At 49.3% G+C, this 23,164-nt stretch overlaps 1 protein-coding gene across 1 annotated transcript; it reads left to right on the forward strand.

Annotated features, from left to right (window-relative positions):
* The first annotated feature begins 869 nt into the window (after nucleotides 1-869).
* Nucleotides 870-22,306, forward strand: CDC34 (cell division cycle 34, ubiqiutin conjugating enzyme). The gene is made up of 5 exons (XM_053372788.1): nucleotides 870-1,233; nucleotides 14,149-14,235; nucleotides 15,783-15,880; nucleotides 17,931-18,065; nucleotides 20,990-22,306. The coding sequence occupies exons 1-5, from the start codon at nucleotides 1,057-1,059 to the stop codon at nucleotides 21,198-21,200; spliced, it is 708 nt and encodes a 235-aa protein (XP_053228763.1). The 5' UTR covers nucleotides 870-1,056; the 3' UTR covers nucleotides 21,201-22,306.
* The last annotated feature ends 858 nt before the right edge of the window (nucleotides 22,307-23,164 follow it).

The raw sequence follows: 23,164 nt of genomic DNA on the forward strand, positions 1-23,164 counted from the left end.
TCATGCTATTTATATACTGCTTGATTGCAAAAAGGATGGTAGTTTATCTGGGCTTTCATAATTTTTGTAAGCTGCCTTTGAAGCCTAGTCTGGAGAAGAGGTGGATTTGAAGAAGAAATAATGATAATGATAATAATTCCATTTCATGCAATTTAGATACTGCTTGATTCCAAAAAGGCAAGGATAACTGTGACTTTAAGGATGAATGGGAACCCTTTACAAAGTATCTGAAGATGCAACAAAGCGAACTGGACTCCTTGGCTGGCTTTGAATAAACATTCACAAACTTTTTATTGATAATAATCAGCTAAATAGTTTGAGGATCTATACAACTTTGTAACATGCAGAAAACAGCATTCTTAGAGAAACCAAAGGCTGGAACTGAGGGAAGTCGGAGGGGTGGGGGCGGGAGGAAAAATGGGGGGAAATGTTTTTGGATAATATGTCTTGCTTTAATTTTGAATAAATAAACTAAAAAAAAAAATCCAAAAAGGCAAAAAAAAACACCCTCAAGAGCAGTTTACAAAAAGCATTGAAATCGCCTGTAAAAAACAAAAAAGATTTAAAACAGCCATTGAAAATGTGTAGGTAATTAAACACACAGATAGATAAGAGAGAAATTCACAAGACACTTTCCTGCTTATTTATTTGTTTGCCTGTGTGTTCAATACATGCGGAAGGCGCTCCTCGCAAAGCCTCCTGGGAAATGCAGTCCTCACCCTCCGGTCCCGCCCTCTCCCCACCTCCAGAGACGCCGCTCATTGGTAGCCGCGCGTGATGGGCGGGGACGAGGGCGTGTCGCCGCCGCTGCCTCCAGGGGAGGAACTACGCCTCCCAAGCGGCCCCGCGCGCGCGCTCTCTGTTGTTGTCGTCGCCGTTCCAGTGGCTCGAGCCCCTCCGCGGCGCTCTTTCGGGTCCGCAGCGGCCTTCTCCCTCCGCGCGCCTTCCCTCCGCCCGCCGCCCTTTCCCCCCTCCCCGCCACGCTCCTCCTCCTCCCCGGCCTCGCCGCTCACGCGAGCCCCCGGCTTCACCAGAGGCCTACCCGCCCCTCCGACCATGGCGCGGCCGTCCGTGCCCAGCTCTCAGAAGGCGCTTCTGCTGGAGCTGAAGGGGCTCCAGGAGGAGCCCGTGGAGGGTTTCCGCGTCAGCCTGGTGGACGAGGGGGACCTCTACAACTGGGAGGTGGCCATCTTCGGGCCCCCCAATACCCACTACGAGGGGGGCTACTTCAAGGTGAGACGGCGGAGGGGTGGCTGGGGATCGCGGGTGGAAACACACACGGGGGCTGGGCCCTACTCCAGAGGAGACCCACTTTAAAGTAGAAGGAAGTGGCTGGTTTGGGTCCTTTGGCCTCCAAGAGGGTCTGCTTTGAGGCAGGGCGAGTTTTACTCCAGAGGAGACCCACTGAAAGTAGAAGGAAGTGGCTGGTTTGGGTCCTTTGGCCTCCAAGAGGGTCTGCTTTGAGGCAGGGTGAGTTTTACTCCAGAGGAGACCCACTGAAAGTAGAAGGAAGTGGCTGGGTTGGGTCCTTTGGCCTCCAAGAGGGTCTACTGTGAAGCAGGGTGAGTTTTACTCCAGAGGAGACCCACTGAAAGTAGAAGGAAGTGGCTGGGTTGGGTCCTTTGGCCTCCAAGAGGGTCTGCTTTGAGGCAGGGCGAGTTTTACTCCAGAGGAGACCCACTGAAAGTAGAAGGAAGTGGCTGGGTTGGGTCCTTTGGCCTCCAAGAGGGTCTGCTTTGAGGCAGGGTGAGTTTTACTCCAGAGGAGACCCACTGAAAGTAGAAGGAAGTGGCTGGGTTGGGTCCTTTGGCCTCCAAGAGGGTCTACTGTGAAGCAGGGCGAGTTTTACTCCAAAGGAGACCCACTTTAAAGTAGAAGGAAGTGGCTGGGTTGGGTCCTTTGGCCTCCAAGAGGGTCTGCTTTGAGACAGGGCGAGTTTTACTCCAGAGGAGACCCACTGAAAGTAGAAGGAAGTGGCTGGGTTGGGTCCTTTGGCCTCCAAGAGGGTCTATTCTGAAGCAGGGTGAGTTTTACTCCAGAGGAGACCCACTGAAAGTAGAAGGAAGTGGCTGGGTTGGGTCCTTTGGCCTTCAAAGGGTCTATTCTGAGGCATGGCGAGTTTTACTCCAGAGGAGACCCACTGAAAGGAGAAGGAAGTGGCTGGGTTGGGTCCTTTGGCCTCCAAGAGGGTCTGCTTTGAGGCAGGGTGAGTTTTACTCCAGAGGAGACCCACTGAAAGTAGAAGGAAGTGGCTGGTTTGGGTCCTTTGGCCTCCAAGAGGGTATACTGTGAAGCAGGGCGAGTTTTACTCCAGAGGAGACCCACTGAAAGTAGAAGGAAGTGGCTGGGTTGGGTCCTTTGGCCTCCAAGAGGGTCTGCTTTGAGGCAGGGTGAGTTTTACTCCAGAGGAGACCCACTGAAAGGAAAAATATATGGCGGATTTGGGTCCTTTGGCTTCAAAGTGTGTCTACTCTAAAGCAGGGCGATTGTTAATCCTCCTCTAGAGGAAACCCACTTTAAAGTAAAAGGACATGGCTGATTTGGGTCCTTTGGCTTCCAAGAGTTTCTGCTCTAAAGCAGGGAGAGTGTTACTCCAGAGGAGACCCACTGAAAGGAAAAGGATATGGCCGGCATGTGTGCCTTGATTTCAGTGGTTCCGCTCTGGAGCAGGATGATTTGTAATCCTACTCCAAAGTAATAAATGGTGGGCTACTCTGGAGTATTAAGTTTTGCCTTCATGTTCCCATTGCAGTTGTGGCTAAATTGGGACCACTGTCCTCAACTGAGTCTGCCCTAAAGCGGGGCGGGTTTTAGCCAGTGTTAGTCCTACACCAGAGGAGACCCATTGAAGGTAAAAGGACGTGGTTGCCTTGGGGCCCATGGACTTCAGCTAGTCTGCTGTGTCGGAGAAGTCCTATCCAGTGTTAGTTCTACTCAAGACCCCTTGAAATTAAACAACAAGGGTGACTTGGGTCCACTGACTTCAGTGGGCCTGCTTTGGAGTAAGACAATATATACCCAGAGTGGAGCCATTGTGGTGCCATTGTGGTTAATGGACGTTGCTGGAGTTTAGACAAGTTTCTGGACACATGACATCCCTCTTTACGCTTAGGTGTGTGTTTTCAGGATCCACCCCATTCCCGTGACTGTGATTTGGCTCTACTCTGAAGTAGGACCCGGAGTGATACGACCCTTTGCCTTGAAACGGGCAAGAGGGGATCATTTCCATCCTTGTAACAAGAGAATAAACTTCTTTCCCTTTCTCTCCCCTCCTCCATTTAAAACGAAGGTAGTAAATCCCTTAAGGCGGTATCCAACCTACATTATACTAAGCCCTTTGAAAGCAATGGTCTTAAAATTATCTCTAACCTAAGAGATGTTAGTCATGTTCAGAGCGGAGTGCCATGGAAATCAAAATTATGAGCAACAGAAGAACGGCGTGAGTTAGCAGAGCTAATGTCCCATCTAATTTAAGCATCCTGTTTTTACAATGAGCAACCAGGTGCCTGTTTTGGGAAAACCACAAACACAACAGCAACACTTGCAGTTCCCAACACCCGGCGTTCAGAACCATACTGCCTCAACTGCAGAAGTAGAGCATAGCCATGAGGCATTGTAATTCCTCTATGAATTTGTCCAGTCCTCTTTTAAAACCCTCCAAGTCTGCGGCCACCACTGTCTTCCGCAGGAGCGAGTTCCATGGGTTTACTATCTGGTGGGTGAATAAGTCCTATGTATAAGTAAGTGGGACGTGGGTGGCACTGTGGGTTAAACCACAGAGCCTAGGGCTTGCCGATCAGAAGGTCGGCAGTTCGAATCCCTGCGATGACGAGGTGAGCTCCCATTGCTCAGTCCCTGCTCCTGCCAACCTAGCAGTTCGAAAGCACGTCAAAGTGCAAGTAGATAAATAGGTACCACTCCGGCGGGAAGGTAAACGGCGTTTCCGTGCGCCGCTCTGGTTTGCCAGAAGCGGCTTAGTCCTGCTGGGCACATGACCCGGAAGCTGTACGCCGGCTCCCTCGGCCAGTAAAGCGAGATGAGCGCCGCAACCTCAGAGTCTGTCACAACTGGACCTAATGGTCAGGGGTCCCTTTACCTTTATAAGTAAGTAGGAGTTCTAAAATGTTTTTTCCCCTCCTTGCCTACTGCCAAAAACCTAGGATGGACTTATACAAGAAAGATAAAATTTATACCCTCCTGAGTTTACATTTTCATATTAAAGGTTTGGCTCGATGTAAGTGTACAGATTTTTGAAGATCCGAATATTGCAGATAAGATCTGAACATGACTGTATTCATGACTGATGAGCTTTCCATTGCTGCTGTTAATAATTTTATACTATCCTTTTGATCCTTACTTTATAAATGAAGCCAAAATGTGGGCAACTATATCTGTTGCCCTGTTCAGGGAAGTTTTTAATGTGTGCCATTTTAATGTATTTTTTAATCTTTGTTGGAAGTCGTCCAGAGTGGCTGGGGAGGCCCAGCCAGATGGGTGGGGTACAAATAATTTTATTATTATTATTATTATTATTATTATTATTATTATTATTATTATTATTACTTCTTGTCTTGAATCTTCCAACTGTTCAGTTTCGTTGGAGTTCTAGCATTAGGAGGAGAGGAAAAAAATATCTGTCTACTTCCTCCATGCCATGCAAATTTTTTTACAATCTTGAGTCATCTCTCTTCTTGCTCACCTTCTTCCTAAACTTGAAAAGTAAATAAATCGGGTGTTGTAACCTTTCCTTATTAAAATTTACAAGTGAAGCGCTGAATAAATTCTAAACTTAGGGTTTTGTTCAACGAGGCTACACTTGGAGGAGACCATTTGAAAATAATTGGCCGAAGTTAATTGGGTCCGCTTGGGGTAGGACTTAATAGGATGGCAATTTTAAGGGTATAGTCATACTGTTGAGTAGAACCATTAAACTTAATGAATAGGGCCAGGTCATTCTCAAGAGTAGACCTGCTGAAACGAATAGTCTCCAGTTAGCTGTGATGAACTTACTCGAGAGCGTGACTCTCCGTATAACACTTAACTGTGGGTTGTATCCAACATTAGTCAAAGCTATTGAAATTAACGAACAAGGCTAATTTAGGTCGATTAATTTCAGTGAGCCTGTATCTGGCTGAATCCACCTTGGTGGATACTCACTGAAATCAGGTTAAGTCGTGATGAACTTAATTCAGGGTTAGCATCGTTTCACCGGGTCAGCTCTGCATATGATTCCCATGCCCCCAGCTATAACCTTATAAATATATGCAAATAATTCTAATGTATGTACACTAAAAGGAAATGCTTGATAAGTCTTATTTCCGAGTCAATATGCATAAGTGTATTTTATTGCTGTTATTTATAAATTTGCTTTTACATGCGCGTCAAGGCGATTCGCAGGCATGCCATAAAGACAACTAAAAATAGCTTTAAAAACAGTAAACAAAAAACAACAACAGCCAGTAGCCACAGGTTTGAAAACTACACAAAAGGGCACCTAAGTCAAAGGCTCTTTCACTCAGCTGGAAAAGCCTGCCAAAACAGAAAGGTATTTAATTGTTTCCGGAAAGTGCAGATAGTAATAATTATTAACCCACCTGCCTTGACTCATCTGCCTGGGTGGCCTCAGCCATTCTGGGCAGCTTCAACACAATTTAAAAACATAATAAAACAGCAAACGTTAAAAACTTCCCTATCCAGGGCTGCTTTCAGATGTCTTCTAAATGTTGTATAGTTGCTTATCTGTTTGACATCTGATGGAAGGGCATTCCATAGGGCTGGTGCCACCACCGAGAAGGTCCTCCACCTGTTTCCCTGCAACCTCACAGTTTGGGAACTGCCAGAAGACCCTGGGGATGGAACTCAATGTCTAAGCAGTGTTAGAAACTGGTATAGAAAAACTAGGAGCCAAATGGCTCCTAGGACCTGGATTTTGAACGCCAAAACAGAATATCTAGTCACCATTTGGGGCAGGGGTGGGGAGGTCAGCAACACTCCCCCCCCAATTTTTTTTATTGATTTTCCAATATTATAACAAATGTAACAACAGACAAAGAAAAAAGAAAAAACAGAAAAACGTTTAACTATTATAATCCCATTTTTGTTATCATTGTTGGGTGACTTCCTCAAATCCCCCTGGCTGAGTTTCCATATAACTCATTGTAGCAGTTTTCCAACACTAAGGTAAAGGTAAAGGGACCCCTGACCATTAGGTCCAGTCGTGGCCGACATGTTGTTGTGGCACTCATCTTGCTTTATTGGCCGAGGGAGCCGGCGTACAGCTTCCAGGTCACGTGGCCAGCAGGACTAAGCTGCTTCTGGCGAACCAGAGCAGCGCACGGAAACGCCATTTACCTTCCTGCCAGAGCGGTACCTATTTATCTATTTGCGCTTTGCTGTGCTTTCGTACTGCTAGGTTGGCAGGAGCAGGGACCGAGCAACGGGAGCTCACCCCGTCATTGCGGGGATTCGAACCGCCGACCTTCTGATTGGGAAGCCCAAGGCTCTGTGGTTTAACCCACAGCGCCTCCCGTGTCCCATAGGGCCTTATGAGTTAGTACCAAAATCTTGAACTTGAGAAAGCCCAGTGTTCCACAGCAGTGCCCAATGTTGACAGAGGTTAATTTTAAAACATCTTAAGTGCTAAGGTTGCAGTCCTCTGCCTGCTTTCCTGGAAGGCTGCCCTGGTGAATACAGTAGGCTGACTTCTGAGTCAACACATCCTGCATGGCTCTATAGGTACGTAGAAGTAAAAACAAAGTTTATAAGAAGAGGCTTCCAGCATCAGACAATTGGCCCTTTTTAGTCCAGCTTCCTGTCCTCATATTGGCCGCCCAGATGCCCCCAAGCAGGACCTGAGTGCAACATTAACTCTCCCCACTTGTGATTCATATAGTTGGAAGGGACCCTGCGGGTCATCTAGTCTGACCCCTCTGCAATGCAGGAATCTGCTTTAAAAAACCCCAATGAGGGACAGTCCACTAATGTTCCAGCTTTTACCACCAGGTACCGTATTTTTCGCCCTATAGGATGCACTTTCCCCCCTCCAAAAATGAAGAGGAAATGTGTCTGCGTCCTGTGGGGCAAATGCAGGCTTTCGCTGAAGCCTGGAGAGAGAGAGGGGTCGGTGCGCACCAACCCCTCTCGCTCTCCAGGCTTCAGGAAGCTATTCGCAAGCCTTGCAAGCCCGGCGGGAGTTGCCGCCGGGCTCGCAAGGCTTGCGGGCAGCAGCCCGAAGCACGGGGCACCCTCCAGAGGCTCGCAAGGCTTGCGGATAGCAGCCTGTTCTGGGGGCTGGGGGGGGAATATTTTTTAAAATTATTCATTCCCCCCCCCAAAAAGAACGAGGTGCGCCCTATGGGCCAGTGCACCCTATAGGGCGAAAAATACGGTAATTTCTTCCTAGTGTTTAGTCGGAATCTCCTTTCCCAGCAAGCAACATTCAGAAACGAGCTTCTTCCTGGGACACTGAACTAGGTGTCGGCATAGCTAAACAGGAGTGGCGGTTATCCCCATAAATGAAAAGGCACGTAAATAATCCAAACAGGAAGCACGTGAGTACAGAGTTGATTGCATAAATAGGAGATATATTTTATGCACATGATTAAAACATCTAGGCTGTTTTCCCACCCTGTGAGCCTTCCAGGCAGTGTACGAAAATATTCATTAAAAATAAACAAACATTAACCCTCACCATTAAAAACAACAAAGGCGCAGGATCGGTTTTATTTTATTTATTTATTTTGTTCCGTTTGCGATCAACTTCTCACGAACAACCTCAAAGCGATTTTGCAGTAAAAGCACTGACCTTTTATTTCTTTTTCTTTAAAACTGTATGTAAAAACGGTTAGGCAATTCCATTCATAAAATAATTTAAAAGGTTGCTGTCCGGCGAAGCGATTTCGCACCTGATACGCAGAATGGAAAGGGGGAAAAGCAGAAAACAGAGCTAGTTGCTTAACCAGTATTGAAGGCCCATTCAAATATAGAAGTAGAACGGTAAACAGTAAAGGTAAAGGGACCCCTGACCATTAGGTCCAGTCGTGACCGACTCTGGGGTTGCAACGCTCATCTCGCTTTAGTGGCCGAGGGAGCCGGCGTACAGCTTCCGGGTCATGTGGCCAGCAGGACTAAGCTGCTTCTGGCGAACCAGAGCAGCGCACGGAAACGCCGTTTACCTTCCCGCCGGAGTGGTACCTATTTATCTATTTGCGCTTTGACGTGCTTTCGAACTGCTAGGTTGGCAGGAGCAGGGACCGAGCAACGGGAGCTCACCCCGTCATTGCGGGGATTCGAACCACCGACCTTCTGATCGGCAAGTCCTAGGCTCTGTGGTTTAACCCACAGCGCCACCCGAGTCCAAAGGTAAATATAGAAATGTCTAAATATGAACAGTGTTGTAAATAGCCACACGCTGTGAAGTGAATATCCAGATGGGAAATATATTAAGTGTAGGAACTATAAAGTGTGCCAGTATAGAGGTAAACAGACTTTGGGGCTGCCAAACCATGGCATGGATCCCTGCCAAGTATGTTTCTGTGAATTCCTATTCTAAGTATTTCAATTTCAAACTCTAATAATAAGCAGTCCCTTGGGTACTCAAGGATGTGTTGCGAAGCCTGGTTTTCTCGCCTTCCAAGGTGACCTAAATAATAGGTATATAACAGGAAGTACCCCATGGCAATGCCAAAAATGGAGATCCGTTTCACGGTTCCTGAAGAGTCATTGCTTTTTGTTAGTGTCCCAACATGATTCAACCCCTAAAGGCCTTACTCAGGGGCCTTTTCTACAGGGAAAAAAAAGAGAAGACAAGAATTAATAATCACTGCTTAGAACTCGTTTTAGAAACGATCTGCAAAGCCACATATTTATAAAAACCCTGATTTTCTCCATTCCCTCATCAACGTCTTTCGCATAAAAACTTACTAGAAAACTCCTACCAAGGAAGGTAAACGATGTTTCCGTGCGCTGCTCTGGTTCGCCAGAAGCGGCTTAGTCCTGCTCGCCACATGACCCAGAAGCTGTACACCGGCTCCCTCGGCCAATAAAGCAAGATGAGCGCCACACCTCCAGCAATCTCAGTAAAACAGAGCTAGTTACTTAACCAGTATTGAAGGCCCATTCAAATATAGAAGTAGAACGGTAAACAGTAAAGGGTTAAACCACAGAGCCTAGGGCTTGCCGATCAGAAGGTTGGCGGTTCGAATCCCGGCGACGGGGTGAGCTCCCATTGCTCGGTCCCTGCTCCTGCCAACCTAGCAGTTCAAAAGCATGTCAAATTGCAAGTAGATAAATAGGTACCGTTCTGGCGGGAAGGTAAACGGCGTTTCCGTGCGCTGCTCTGGTTCGCCAGAAGCAGCTTAGTCCTGCTGGCCACATGACCTGGAAGCTGTACGCCGGCTCCCACGGCCGATAAAGCGAGATGAGTGCCGCAACCCCAGAGTCGGCCACGACTGGACCTAATGGTCAGGGGTCCCTTTACTTTACTGGAGTCACTACAGGTAGAACGAGGCTTCCTCGCTGTTGTCACAAGTAAAGGTAAAGGACCCCTGGATGGTTCAGTCGACTAGGGGGTTGTGGCGCTCATCTCGCTTTCAGGCCGAGGGAGCCGGCGTTTGTCCGCAGATAGTTTTCCGGGTCGTATGACCAGCAGGACTAAACCACTTCTGGTGCAACGGGACACCGTGATGGAAACCAGAGCGCACGGAAACGCTGTTTACCTTCCCGCCAGAGTGGTTTTATCTACTTGCGCTGGCATGCTTTCGAACTGCTAGGTTGGCAGGAGCTGGGACAGAGCAACATGAGCTCACCCCGTCGCGGGGACTCAAACCGCCAACCTTCGGATCCCTGCTCCTGTCAACCTCACAGTTCGAAAGCATGTCAAAGTGCAAGTAGATAAATAGGTACTGCTCCGGCGGGAAGGTAAACGGCGTTTCCGTGCGCTGCTCTGGTTCGCCATGCTGGCCACATGACCCGGAAGCTGTACACCAGCTCCCTCGGCCAGTAAAGCGAGATGAGCGCTGCAACCCCAGAGTCGGCCGCGACTGGACCTAATGGTGAGGTGTCCATTTACCTTTACCTTTAATTCACCCCTTGCAGAAAACTGGGCAGAGGCTTGTTTTTTCCTTCTTCCTGGGTGTACGTTTAGTAGGTCATCGAGATCCACAGGAAATAAACAAACGAGCTGCTTCCTCTAAGCCAGTTTTGGCCCGGGAATCTACTTCGGGTCGGTTTATGAGCCTGTTTTGCAACTTTGAGGTTCCTGTCCATCTGCCCTTTTGTGCCTCTTCCCCGACAAACCTGTCGTGAGTCAGATTGTGAGTTGGCTGAGATCAGGTGGTTGGAGTTTGTTGTATCTTGGCAGATCTCCTAAAACCCAAGCCCTAGGGCTCGCAACCGGATGACACCAGCATATGGGGATGACACCTCTTGTTTCGTCGCGTAGATGATAATATCAAGCAACAATAACATGAGTTTCAGTCCTATGCCTGCCGGCTCAGAAGCAAGCCTGTTGGAGTTTTGCATTGTTTAAGAGTTCCTAGCAAAGTTATTTACATGGTATTGGTTAGCTACCTTACGACATAGGGACACGGGTGGCGGTGTGGGTTAAACCACAGAGCCTAGGACAAGGGTCTGCAACCCGCGGCTCCGGAGCCGCATGTGGCTCTTTTACACCTTTGCCACGGCTCCGGGGCGGATACTAGCAAGGGGAGGAGGCGCATTGTGCGCCCCGGCACTCTCCACTGTGGCGGGCGCTGTACTGGCTGTGACGTCGCATGGGGCGGTACGTGCGTTAGTCACGCACCATCCTGACGTCACCTTCCCGCCCACTGTCAAATCGCGGGTCCAGAGATATATTTGTTTTAAATGTCGCAATGGTTTTGCAGCTCCCAGTTTTTTTTCTTCAGAAATGGATCCAAGTGGTTCTTTTTGTCTTAAGGGTTGCAGACCCCTGGCCTAGGACTTGCTGATCAGAAGGTTGGTGGTTTGAATCCCCGCGACGGGGTGAGCTCCCGTTGCTTGGTCCCTGCTCCTGCCCACCTAGCAGTTCGAAAGCACGTCAAAGTGCAAGTAGATAAATAGGTACCACTCTGGCGGGAAGGTAAATGGCATTTCTGTGCGCTGCTCTGGTTCGCCAGAAGCGGCTTAGTCCTGCTGGCCACATGACCCGGAAGCTGAACGCCGGCTCCCTCGGCCAATAAAGCGAGATGAGCGCCACAACCCCAGAGTTGGCCACGACTGGACCTAATGGTCAGGGGTCCCTTTACCTTTACCCTTTTGGTCATTGTGTTGCCTAGGCATTGCTGACTTAAACAAAAATGGGCAGGTTCACCCATCTCTACTTTGAGGGCAGTTCCACCATTGCTGGAATGAGATAAATAAAAGATACTCAGCTTTGTAGTTCAGGTGGAAGCCCATTGGTCGCTTGCTATGTCACATGACCCCCTGCCCAGAACAATGCGGGGGAAAGCCACGCAGACAAAAATCAAACAGAGGAGAAGGTTAGCGGAATAACACCTTTTGTTCTCGCACCGGTTTTTCAGATGGAGGCTGTTCTATTGGCCTCCCTTCCCCCGGAGGGAATGCTCCAGGTCTGATGACGAAACATACCTTCTCTGTGGGAAAAGTTGCAGCATTTGGGACTTTTGAAAAGCGAGAAAGACGTTTCTAAAGTGATGCATGACATTGGGGAAAGCTGGAAGAGAAAGTTATCCCTCGCCATAACACTAGAAAGTGTTATGAATGCTGAATGCTGGGGAATTTAGGACAGATCAAAGGAAGGACAACATATTTTTTCATGTACAGTCGAATTAGGGCCTTCTCGGTGGTGGCACCTGCCCTGTGGAACGCACTACTGTTAGATGTAAAAGAGAAAAACAACTACCAGACTTTTAGAAGACATCCAAAAGCTTTTAATGTTTGATGGACTATTGTATTTTAATATTTTGTTGGAAGCCACCCAGAGTGGCTGGGGAAGCCCAGCCAGATGGGCAGGGTATAAATATATTATTATTATTATTACTACTACTACTACGATTATTATTATTATTATTACAGTGGTACCTCGCAAGACGAAATTAATTCGTTCCGCGAGTTTTTTCTTCTTGCGAGTTTTTTGTCTTGCGAAGCACGGTTTCCCATAGGAATGCATTGAAAATCAATCAATGCGTTCCTATGGAAACTGCCTTCAGACCAGGTCCGGGGACAGTCTGTCCCCCGACCTCTTCTGACGGCTGGGGGGGGGACAAGGGCTTTTCTTCCCACCGCCAGCCTTCAGAAGGCTGTTCTGAAGGCTGGCGGTGGGAAGAAAAGCCCTTCTCCCCACCTCCCGCCCCGCAAGCTCCGGGGACAGGAGGGCTTTGCTGGCGGGCGGCAGCAAAGGTTTCGCTGCTGCCCGCCAGCATTTTAAGATTGCCAGGGACAGCGGAGAAGTCTCCGCTGTCCCGGGAAGGCAGGCGGGGGGGAGCAAAGACTTTTGCCCCCCGCCGGCCTTCAGAAGAGGTCCAGGACCTCTTCTGAAGGCCGGCGGTGGGCAAAAGTCTTTGCTCCCGACCGCCAGCATTTTAAAAGAGGTCCCCAGAGATTTCCCTATGGGCTTTCTTCTTGCGAAGCAAGCCCATAGGGAAATTCGCCTGGCGAAGCACCTCGAAAAACGGAAAACTCTTTCTTCTTGTGAGTTTTCCGTCTTGCGAGGCATTCGTCTGGCGAGGTACCACTGTATTATTATTATTAAACACAGAGATGCCTTTTAAATAAAGGGACACATTCTACTCATGTAAAAATACATGAATTCCCGGTCCGTCCGCAGCCGGATTTATAAGGTGATTGGGCTGAATCCGGCCCCCGGGCCTTAGTTTGCCTACCCATGTTCCAAGGAGCTATACATGACTCACCTCGATTTTTAGCCTCACAACAACCCTGTGAGGTTGCCTGGGCTGAGAGGCTATGCTTGGCCCAAGAGCTTCGTGGCCGAGCAGGGATTTGAATCACAGCCTCCTGGACCCTAGCCAGACCCTCTGACTTCTCCTATTTGTGTCTGGCAACATTCTGCAGCTCAGCTCAGCCCCAAGATGTGCTTTCTCTTGTCTCTTTCTTTCTCTTGTCTCTTTCTGAAAATCAGCAAAAGCTTGCTTGCCCGGAGGCAGCTCTTGGTTGGCGCAGGGAAAGCGCTCCCGACGAGCCCAGGCAGGATGCATGCTGTCGCGGCCGAGGCAAACCTGGGTGGGCCTCAAAACCTCCAAACATCAGGGCGGCTTCGGAGGAAGTCGAGGCAGGGAGTGTCTGTGCCGATGGTTGCCGTGCGTGACTCAGCTGTGCGCACAACACAAACGGGACTGCCTATGAGAGGAAGGGACGGGTCTTGGGTCTGGGAGGTGCCACGTGTCCAGGAGCCTTCCCCAGCCATTGGCTGAGTTGCTGTGATGTCATGGAACGTTCGCAAGCGCGCTGGGCAGCGACGTTACTCCTCTGGGGAAACTGGGTTGTTCCTGGAGACTCTCAGGCAAGAACCTGGAAACTTTTGGCACGACTGTGTGCTGAATTTCACATTCGTTTGCACTTGGTTGCGGCGTCTAAAAATTCGCCAGGCGTGTTTTGCTACTGGGGCAGATCCAGTTGTGACGGCGTAGAGCATGGGTAGACAAACTAAGGCTCAGGGGCCGGATCCAGCCCAATCGCCTTCTTTTACCGTGTTTTTCGCTCTATAAGACGCACCAGACCACAAGACGCACCTAGTTTTTGGAGAAGGAAAACAAGGAAAAAAATATTCTGAATCTCAGAAGCCAGAACAGCAAGAGGGATTGCTGCGCAGTGAAAGCAGCAACCCCTCTTGCTGTTCTGGTTCTGGGATAGCTGCGCAGCCTGCATTCGCTCCATAAGACGCACACACATTCCCCCTTACTTTTTAGGAGGGGGAAAGTGAGTCTTATAGAGCAAAAAATACAGTATATAAAATGCATCTCTGGGATATTTGTGGGGCCTGCCTGGTGTTTTTACATGAGCAGAATGTGTGCCAGCGCTTTGAATTGGGCCCAGAAACCCATTGGCAACCGGTGCAGTTGGGCGCAGGGCAGGCCAGTTGCAATTGTAACCTACTTGTTCATTGCTGCTTCCCCAACCGCTGACACCTCTCCCGTTCTCTGTTCTCCGCAGGCTCGTCTCCGATTCCCTATCGACTACCCTTATTCACCACCCACCTTCCGTTTCCTGACCAAAATGTGGCATCCAAACATATACGAGGTATGGTGGCACAGTGGGACATGGGCGTCGAGCTGGGGTGACTTGCTGTGATGCCCTGGAATGTGGGCAACAGACTCCGTCTGCCCACCCCCAACGGACACACTATTTTTCCTCATATAAGACGATTTATTTGTTTTTTTCAATCAAAAATTGGGGGTCATCTTATGCAGTCATACCTCATTGTGAGAAGTAAGGTTACAGGGAACCAGGCAGAGGGCCTTCTCAGTAGTGGCGCCTGCCCTGTGGAACGCCCTCCCAGCAGATGTCAAAGCAATAAACAACTATTTTATTTTTAAAAGACAACTGAAGGCAGCCCTCTTTAGGGAAGCTTTTAATGTTTGATGCTGTACTGTTTTTAATATTCAGTTGGAAGCCGCCCAGAGTGGCTGGGGAGACCCAGCCAGATGGGCGGGGTATAAATAATATATATTATTATTATTATTATTATTATTATTATTATTATTATTATTATTATGTTGCATTCCGACTTTCGGGTTATGACCGCAGCAAGCCCAGACGTGTTTACTTCCGGGTTCGCCGCATGCACAGAAGCGATTTTTGCACACGTGCTTGATCGCGCTGCGCACATGCGCGGAAGAGGCGCTCTAGTTGCAGACTATTCGGGGTGCAAACGGCATTAACTCCACAGCTAGAGGCACCACTGTATACGAATGGTGATGAACAGGGGTCGGTTCTCGGGCTCTTGAAATATGGCAGCCCTAACTTTGAACGTAAGGGACACGGGTGGCGCTGTGGGTTAAACCACAGAGCCTAGAACTTGCCGATCAGAAGGTCGGCAGTTCGAATCCCCGCGATGGGGTGAGCTCCCGTTGCTCGGTCCCTGCCTCCTGCCAACCTAGCAGTTCAAAAGCACGTCAAAGTGCAAGTAGATAAATAGGTACCGCTCAGGCGGGAAGGTAAATGGCGTTTCTGTGCGCTGCTCTGGTTCGCCAGGAGCAGCTTAGTCCTGGCTCCATCGGCCAGTAAAGCGAGATGAGCGCCGCAACCCCAGAGTCGGCCACGACTGTGTTAGGATATTTCCGTTCCACCTTAAAAGGGAGCAGGATGTTTGTGTCACAGCCTGCGTATTTCCTGTTCACAGGATGTTTATGTTGTGTCGTTGCTTTCGTTTTCTTTCTTGTTTGCCTGAGCAGCCGGAGCAGACGGTCATGGTTTCTTTGTTCTGACCAACGCTGAATAAACTGTAAATATGCTCTCCTGCTGTGCATCTTTTGCTGTGTGAATTCTGCTGATAGAGTGTGCACCAGTCCAAGAATGTGGCAATCTATTCTTGAGGCTTCGTGTCGCTGATTGCTGATATTGCCTGTCTACGGGAGATCGATGGATCGTCCGGCAGGAGCTTGGGGGCTCAGATGGACTTTATCTCCCTGGCAGTATCCCAACAGACTGGACCTAATGGTCAGGGGTCCCTTTACCCTTTTAACTTTGGACAACCTCTGCAAACAATATCAATTTCTTAATTCGGCGTTCAAGAAGATAGGGGTCTTCTCGTACATGGAAAAAATAATGGTATATCCATCTTTCAGACCGGGGACGTTTGCATTTCCATCCTACACCCTCCGGTGGATGACCCGCAGAGTGGAGAGCTGCCTTCGGAAAGATGGAATCCCACGCAGAACGTGAGGTGAGGCCTGAGCGGCAGTTACGCCGTCCCTAGTCTGTCGTCATAAGGTTGCCCAGCCCTCCCATCATGGGCAAAGTGAGGCAGTCACATTTGCAGGTGACTGATTTAAGTGATTGAATTTAATAATAATAATAATAATAATAATAATAATAATAATAATAATTTTTATTTATACCCCGCCCTCCACAGCCAACGCCGGGCTCAGGGCGGCTCACAAGCAGTAATAAAAACAAGTTGAATGAATACAACTTAAAAACAAGATGAAAACACAACATTAAAATATTGAAACATTGAAATTTTAAAATGCAGCCTCATCGCAGGAGGAGAAAGGAAAAAGGAAAGAGGGAGAGGGAATCAAATTGGCTCCAAGCCAAAGGCCAGGCGGATCAACTCTGTCTTACAGGCCCTGCGGAAAGAAATCAGATCCTGCAGGGCCCTGGTCTCATGAGGCAGAGCGTTCCACCAGGCCGGCGCCAGTGTTGAAAAGGCCCTGGCTCTGGTTGAAGCCAATCTAACTTCCTTAGGGCCCGGGACCACTAGGGTGTTGCTATTTATGGACCTTGAGGCTCTCCGTGGGGCATACTGGGAGAGGCGGTCCCGTAGGTACGAGGGTCCTAGGCCGTGAAGGGCTTTAAAGGTCAAAACCTTTAAGCTTGCCTAGCAGGGAGGCAGGGCAATCCGGTGGATATTTCTGCAGCCAGTGGCCATATTCCTCTGTCCTGGGAGTTGTTGAACCTCTACCCGTCAACTGTATCGTTGCTCTGATTGGCTGTCTCTAATTTTGCATTATGCCCGGACGCCAGATTGGGGGGTGGAGCTATGTGGACCTATAGAACCGACTCTGTTTGTCTTCAACAATAAAGAGTAAACTATCTGGTGTGTGCATTCCTTGGCTGGAAAATGCCCTCGACGCCCAACATTTGCTGAATTTAAAGGACTCTGGGGTTCTGTTTAGATATTTTGGAACCTTTATAAATTAAGGATTCTGGCTTCCATCGGAACCTTTGAGTCCGGTTCAGTGTTAGAAACACAGAGGTATAAGCTAGTGCCCAGTGGCGCCTTAAACCTAGGTTACAATCGCCACAGTGGAATGTCTATTCACCAGGGGGTTGGACTAGATGACATTTGGGTTCCCTTCCAACGCTACAGTTCTATGATCTCAACTGCGTTGCTTGACTGTAGCTTGCTCTTACAACAATTCACTGGGCCCAGCATGCAAGGAGGAGAAGCACACCCACTGGAAGCGGAAAATGATACAGTCGTGCCTTGGTTATCAAACATTATACGTTCTGGGCGTCTGTTCGATTCCCGAAACCATTCGAAAACCGAGGCACGGCTGCCGGTTGGCTGCAGGAGGTTCCTGCACTCGGAAGTTCGACTTCCGAAAAATGTTCGCAAACCGGAACACTTACTTCTGGGTTTGCGGTGTTTGGGAGCCGATTTGTTCAGCAACTAAACCGTTTGGTAGCCAAGCTATGTCTGTATTAACTATAGTCTGAGGCAGAGATTTTTAAACTGGTTGCTAACCTGGCCCCCAGAAATCTCCACGTCTTCGCAACTGGACCCACACTAGTAGCAGAATGCGCCGGGCTAATTTCTGGCGCTGTTGACTCGGGCCAAAGCCCCACCTCCTCCTGCTTCTCACAGCGGCCATTAAGGTCTCCTTCTTTCCTATACAGTGGTGCCTCGCAAGACGAAATTAATCCGTTCCGCGAGTCTCTTCGTCTTGCGGTTTTTTTCGTCTTGCGAAGCACGGCTATTAGCGGCTTAGGGGCTATTAACGGCTTAGCGGCTTTAAGAAAAAGGAAACAAACTCGCAAGAACTCGCAAGGCGTTTCGTCTTGCGAAGCAAGCCCATAGGGAAATTCGTCTTGCGGAACGACTCAAAAAACGGAAAACCCTTTCGTCTAGCGAGTTTTTCGTCTTGCGAGGCATTCGTCTTGCGGGGCACCACTGTAACTATAACTCGTTTCAGCAGCAGCGACACCAGTGAGTTCCTGCCGCCTCTTCCGCCCTCACCTTGTCATTTGCTTTTCCTTCCCACCCACAGGACGATTCTCCTCAGCGTGATCTCGCTGCTCAACGAACCCAACACATTCTCTCCGGCCAACGTCGACGCTTCCGTGATGTACAGGAAGTGGAAAGAGAGCAAAGGAAAGGATCAGGAATACACAGACATCATCAGGTTGGTGGGAAAAGCCCGTCTCTCTGGGTAACTGGGTGCCATCGATGTGCTCCGGTCTTTGCTGATCAGGCTGGAGCTTGCAGACCGGAATCATTCTGGGCGTTTTTCAGGAGGTTACTGAGAAAACTGGAGCCTGCCCTCAAAAGGAGGGTGACCGGGATAAGGAGGGACCTAAGATAAGGGACGCGGGTGGCGCTGTGGGTTAAAGCCTCAGCGCCTAGGACTTGCCGATCGAAAGGTCGGCGGTTCGAATCCCCGCAGCAGGGTGCGCTCCCGCTGCTCGGTCCCAGCGCCTGCCAACCTAGCAGTTCGAAAGCACCCCCGGGTGCAAGTAGATAAATAGGGACCGCTTACCAGCGGGAAGGTAAACGGCGTTCCGTGTGCTGCACTGGCTCGCCAGATGCAGCTTGTCACGCTGGCCACGTGACCCGGAAGTGTCTGCGGACAGCGCTGGCTCCCGGCCTATAGAGTGAGATGAGCGCACAACCCTAGAGTCTGTCAAGACTGGCCCGTACGGGCAGGGGTACCTTTACCTTTACCTTTAAGATACAGGTCGTGGACCTCAGGCCCAGGGCCCTGGCTCTTACAACATAGGAAGAACCATCTGGATGCGGCCAGTGACCCATCTAGTTAAGTATCCTCTTTCCACAGTGGCCAACCAGATGGCTGTGGGCAGTGTTAGAAACTGAGATATGAAAGCGAGGAGCTCAATAGCACCTTAAACCTAGGCTGTGGGCTCAACAACGGAGTGTCTAGGCACTTTTTTATAAGAAGAATACAAAGCTGAAAATGAAAGAACTGCAGCTAAAATAATATGTTTGTTTTTCACACAGTCTAGTCCTTTCCCTGCCCACCCCACTAATATTCTTAAGAGGGTCTCTTCTCCGGTCTTCAGAGAGTAGCTAGAAGTGGGGAGGCAGAAAAAGGTTCTCCTTTCCTTCCACTCTGCAGTTTTAATCCGAAATCATAGGCGCAGTAATGCACCCAGAGTTCAGAAATGACATCTGATGGGAGGGCGTTCCATAGGACGGGTGCTAAGTAAGAAAGGGAAAATAAACAGCTGGGGGGGTGGAGCAAACCACCCTAAAAATAACTTGGGTAATCATAATCATCACAATCAAAATAATAATTGTATTATTTATACCCCATCCATCTGGCTGGGTTTCCCCAACCACTCTGGGCGGCTCCCAACAGAACATTAAAAACACGATAAAACATCAAACATTAAAAACTCCCCTAAACAGGGCTGCCTTCAGATGTCTTCTAAAAGTCAGATAGTTGTTTATTTCCTTGACATCTGATGGGAAGGCGTTCCACAGGGCGGGCGCCACCACCGAGAAGGCCCTCTGCCTGGTTCCCTGCAACCTCGCTTCTCGCAGGGAGGGAACCGCCAGAAGGCCCTCGGAGCTGGACGATGGGGGTGGAGGCGCTCCTTCAGGTATACTTGGCTGAGGCCGTTTAGGGCTTTGAAGGTCAGCACCAACACTTTGAATTGTGCTCGGAAACGTTGAATCGCTGTGCTCATTAGGCTGACACTCCTGTGCATATCCTGTTCTTGCTAAGAGTTGACTCCAGCTTGCTCGCTGTAATTCACAGCTGGCTTACCCCAGTGGGCCATTTGGTCTGATCCCGTGCTTTAACTTGTGGTTACAGTTACATTTGTAGAGGAAAGTCTGAGCTAGGTCTCGGACTTTCTACCCTGTGGCTTCCATCCTCTGTAAGGATGAGCCGTGTGCTGCTAGCTAAGAGCCGGAGGGAAAAGAGCAAAAAGAAGATGATGTCTGTGTGACTAGCCCTTATATAGGGTCTGCTAGGGTCAAGCCCATCTACCTGGTCACACACAAGGGGAAGAGGCTCCAGAGCAGGTGTGACAGGATGTCCTCCCTCTTTGGAGCAACATTCCCCGGTCTGTCCACTCTAAAGGTAAAGGGACCCCTGACCATTAGGTCCAGTCGTGGCCGACTCTGGGGTTGCGGCGCTCATCTCGCTTTACTGGCCGAGGGAGCCAGCGTACAGCTTCTGGGTCGTGTGGCCAGCAGGACTAAGCCGCTTCTGGCGAACCAGAGCAGCACACAAAACCGCTGTTTACCTTCCCACCGGAGCGGTACCTATTTATCTACTTGCACTTTGACGTGCTTTTGAACTGCTAGGTTGGCAGGAGCAGGGACCGAGCAACGGGTTGTTGCTGTTTAGTCGTGTCCGCCTCTTCGTGAACCCCTGGAACAGAGCACGCCAGGCACTCCTGTTTTCCACTGCCTCCCGCAGTTTGGTCAGACTCATGCTGGTAGCTTCGAGAACACTGTCCCACCATCTGGTCCTCTATCGTCCCCTTCTCCTTTTGCCCTCCATCTTTCCCAACATCAGGGTCTTTTCCAGGGAGTCTTCTCTTCTCCTGAGGTGGCCAAAGTCTTGGAGCCTCAGCTTCAGGATCTGTCCTTCCAGTGAGCACTCAGGGCTGATTTCCTTAAGAATGGATGAGTTTGATCTTCTTGCAGTCCATGGGACTCTCAAGAGTCTCCTCCAGCACCAGAATTCAAAAGCATCCATTCTTCGGCGATCAGCCTTCTTTATGGTCCAGCTCTCACTTCCATACATCACTACTGAGAAAACCATAGCTTTTACTATACGGACCTTTGTTGGCAAGGTGACGTCTCTGCTTTTTAATACATCACTACTGGGAAAACCAAGCAACGGGAGCTCACCCCATTCCAGGGATTCGAACCGCCGACCTCCCGATCGGCAAATCCTAGGCTCTGTGGTTTAACCCACAGCGCCACCCGCATCCCGTCTAGGCAACAGGAAACATTGCATTTGACTGCTTCGGTGACGATATATCCCACAGCTCCAGCAGCTGATCCCCCCCTTAACGCTCTTCTGCCGTCCGAATCCCTGTTGCAAACGAATGTCTTTTATCGCCCAACTAGGAAGCAGGTCCTCGGAACCAAGGTGGATGCGGAGCGCGACCAAGTCAAGGTCCCGACGACGCTGGCGGAGTATTGCGTCAAGACCAAGACTCCCGCGCCGGACGAGGGCTCAGACCTCTTCTACGACGACTACTATGAGGACGACGAGATGGACGATGAGGTCAACAGCTGCTACGGTGACGAAGACGATTCCGGCAACGAGGAGTCTTGACGAGGGACACCTCCCCACCCCGCCACTCTCGTCAGCCCCCTCTTTTTCTCCGCGCCCCCTCTCTGCCCCCCTTCCCTCCACCGCTGCCTCCTGCTGCTGCTGCTCCCGTTAGTAGCAATAAACTATCTGACTCTTTTACTTGAACCTAGGACGCCACCCGGCTGAGACTCTGAAACAAAGCAAAAAAACCCTCTCTGGCCCTGAGACGCGAAACAGAAAGAAAGAAAGAAAAAACTCTACCTCAAAAGGGAGACACTGCTTCTGCTGGAGCTGGGGGTGGGTTGCCTGTGTGCAGGGAGGGTTGGCAAATCTACAATTTGGCTTAAAATGCTGTGCGTGGTTTTTTTGTGTGTGTGTGTCGTCGGTTTGTTTGTTTTTTAAGAAAAGGAGAAGCTGGGAGGGACAGGAGAGGTGGGGCTCGTTCCCCACCGAGCCGTGGCCTAATCCAGCGGCGTCTTCTGCTCCCGGTTAAGAAAGACTGCAAAAAAAAGACAGGGAGAGAACCTTGTGACAAGTCCTTTGCGGAGAATTGAGGGTGGGGGGGGGGGTTAGAGGAAGGGCCTGTTTATTTTATTTTATTAGGCCATGTTAATTTGTGGGGAGGGGATTCTTAGTAAGGGCTCTCTAGTTGCATGGGTTTGGGGGGGGGGCGAGGATAATATTTTTGCAATCTCATCGGCCACGTTAAGTCCAGATCGAGAAGTCTCCTCTCTTAGATTGGCCCTGCAGTGTCACCTGGTGCCACTGGGTGGCGCTTGTACACCGTCTGCTTCCTGTAGCATTTGACACCCCCTTTCGCACCCCCCACTAGGTGATGTTTTCCCATCCACCTGCGTGCTCACCCCCCCCCCAACCCGGCCTCTCTAGGAGTTTGCTTGTTGGCTGTGCAGTTTCGAAAACCTACAGAGGGACGTTCTGGAAAGGGGTGGCAGTCCTTCTGCAAAAAAGCAAAATGAAATTTTGAAAATGACGGTTTTGTGGAATCAGGGAAAGCGGGGCGGGGGGCGCGTCTTTTTTTAAGCATCAAGGTGTGGGTGATTTCTTTTTTAGTTTGTTTTTTCTCCTAGTTTTTTGAAACTATTTAATAAAATGGACTTTGAAAGGAAGCGTGGTGTTGGACGGCAGCGTGGCCACAGCGCAGCCTGGGTTTTGTGTCTTTTACTCTGGTGTAAAGAAGGGGCGGTGGAGCAATCACCCACTCGTCTCCCTCTGTTTATTTTTATTTTATTTATTAGTCTGCCCATTTTCACCTGGGGAGCTCCTTTTGATCCTCAACAACAGCCCTGCAGGGGTGGATTGAGGCATTCACAAAGTAAAGGTAGGATTGAACTCTGATAAGAATACACACAGAGGCTTGAACCAGCAAGACTCTGGGAAGGGTGCATATAACAATCTCTGCGTCTCTCCACCCCTCGGCCCAGGTCGTTTTATTCACAAAAGAACTTTTACAGAGTGTTCGTAAGAACCAATCAGATTTCTTCTGAGCATTCAACAAACCCCACGTTGGGACAAAGTTAAACTACCAAAACTAATTAAGCACACATATTTCTGGGGTAAACAAAGAGCAGAACTACAAAGGAGTGCATTTGGCAACCCCAGAGGTGATTAAAGAAGCAATATACATGATAAGGAGGATGGCCAGGAAGACAGTGATCATTATTACCCTTCAGGTGAGATCTGTTTCCTGGCCCTAACATTATAATAATAATAATAATTTTTTATTTATACCCCGCCCTCCCCAGCCAAGGCCGGACTCAGAGCGGCTTACAAGCAATAATAAAAACAAGAAGAATGATTACAACTTAAAAACAAAAATAAAATACAACATTAAAATAATGGAACATTAAAATATTAAAATGTAGCCTCATTGCAGAGGAGAAGCAAAAGAAAAAAGAAAGGGAGGGAGGGAATCGAATTGGCTCCAAGCCAAAGGCCAGGTGGAACAACTCTGTCTTACAGGCCCT

This window comes from Podarcis raffonei, chromosome 18 (genome assembly GCF_027172205.1).
Source record: "Podarcis raffonei isolate rPodRaf1 chromosome 18, rPodRaf1.pri, whole genome shotgun sequence".
Taxonomy (NCBI): Eukaryota; Metazoa; Chordata; class Lepidosauria; order Squamata; family Lacertidae; genus Podarcis; species Podarcis raffonei.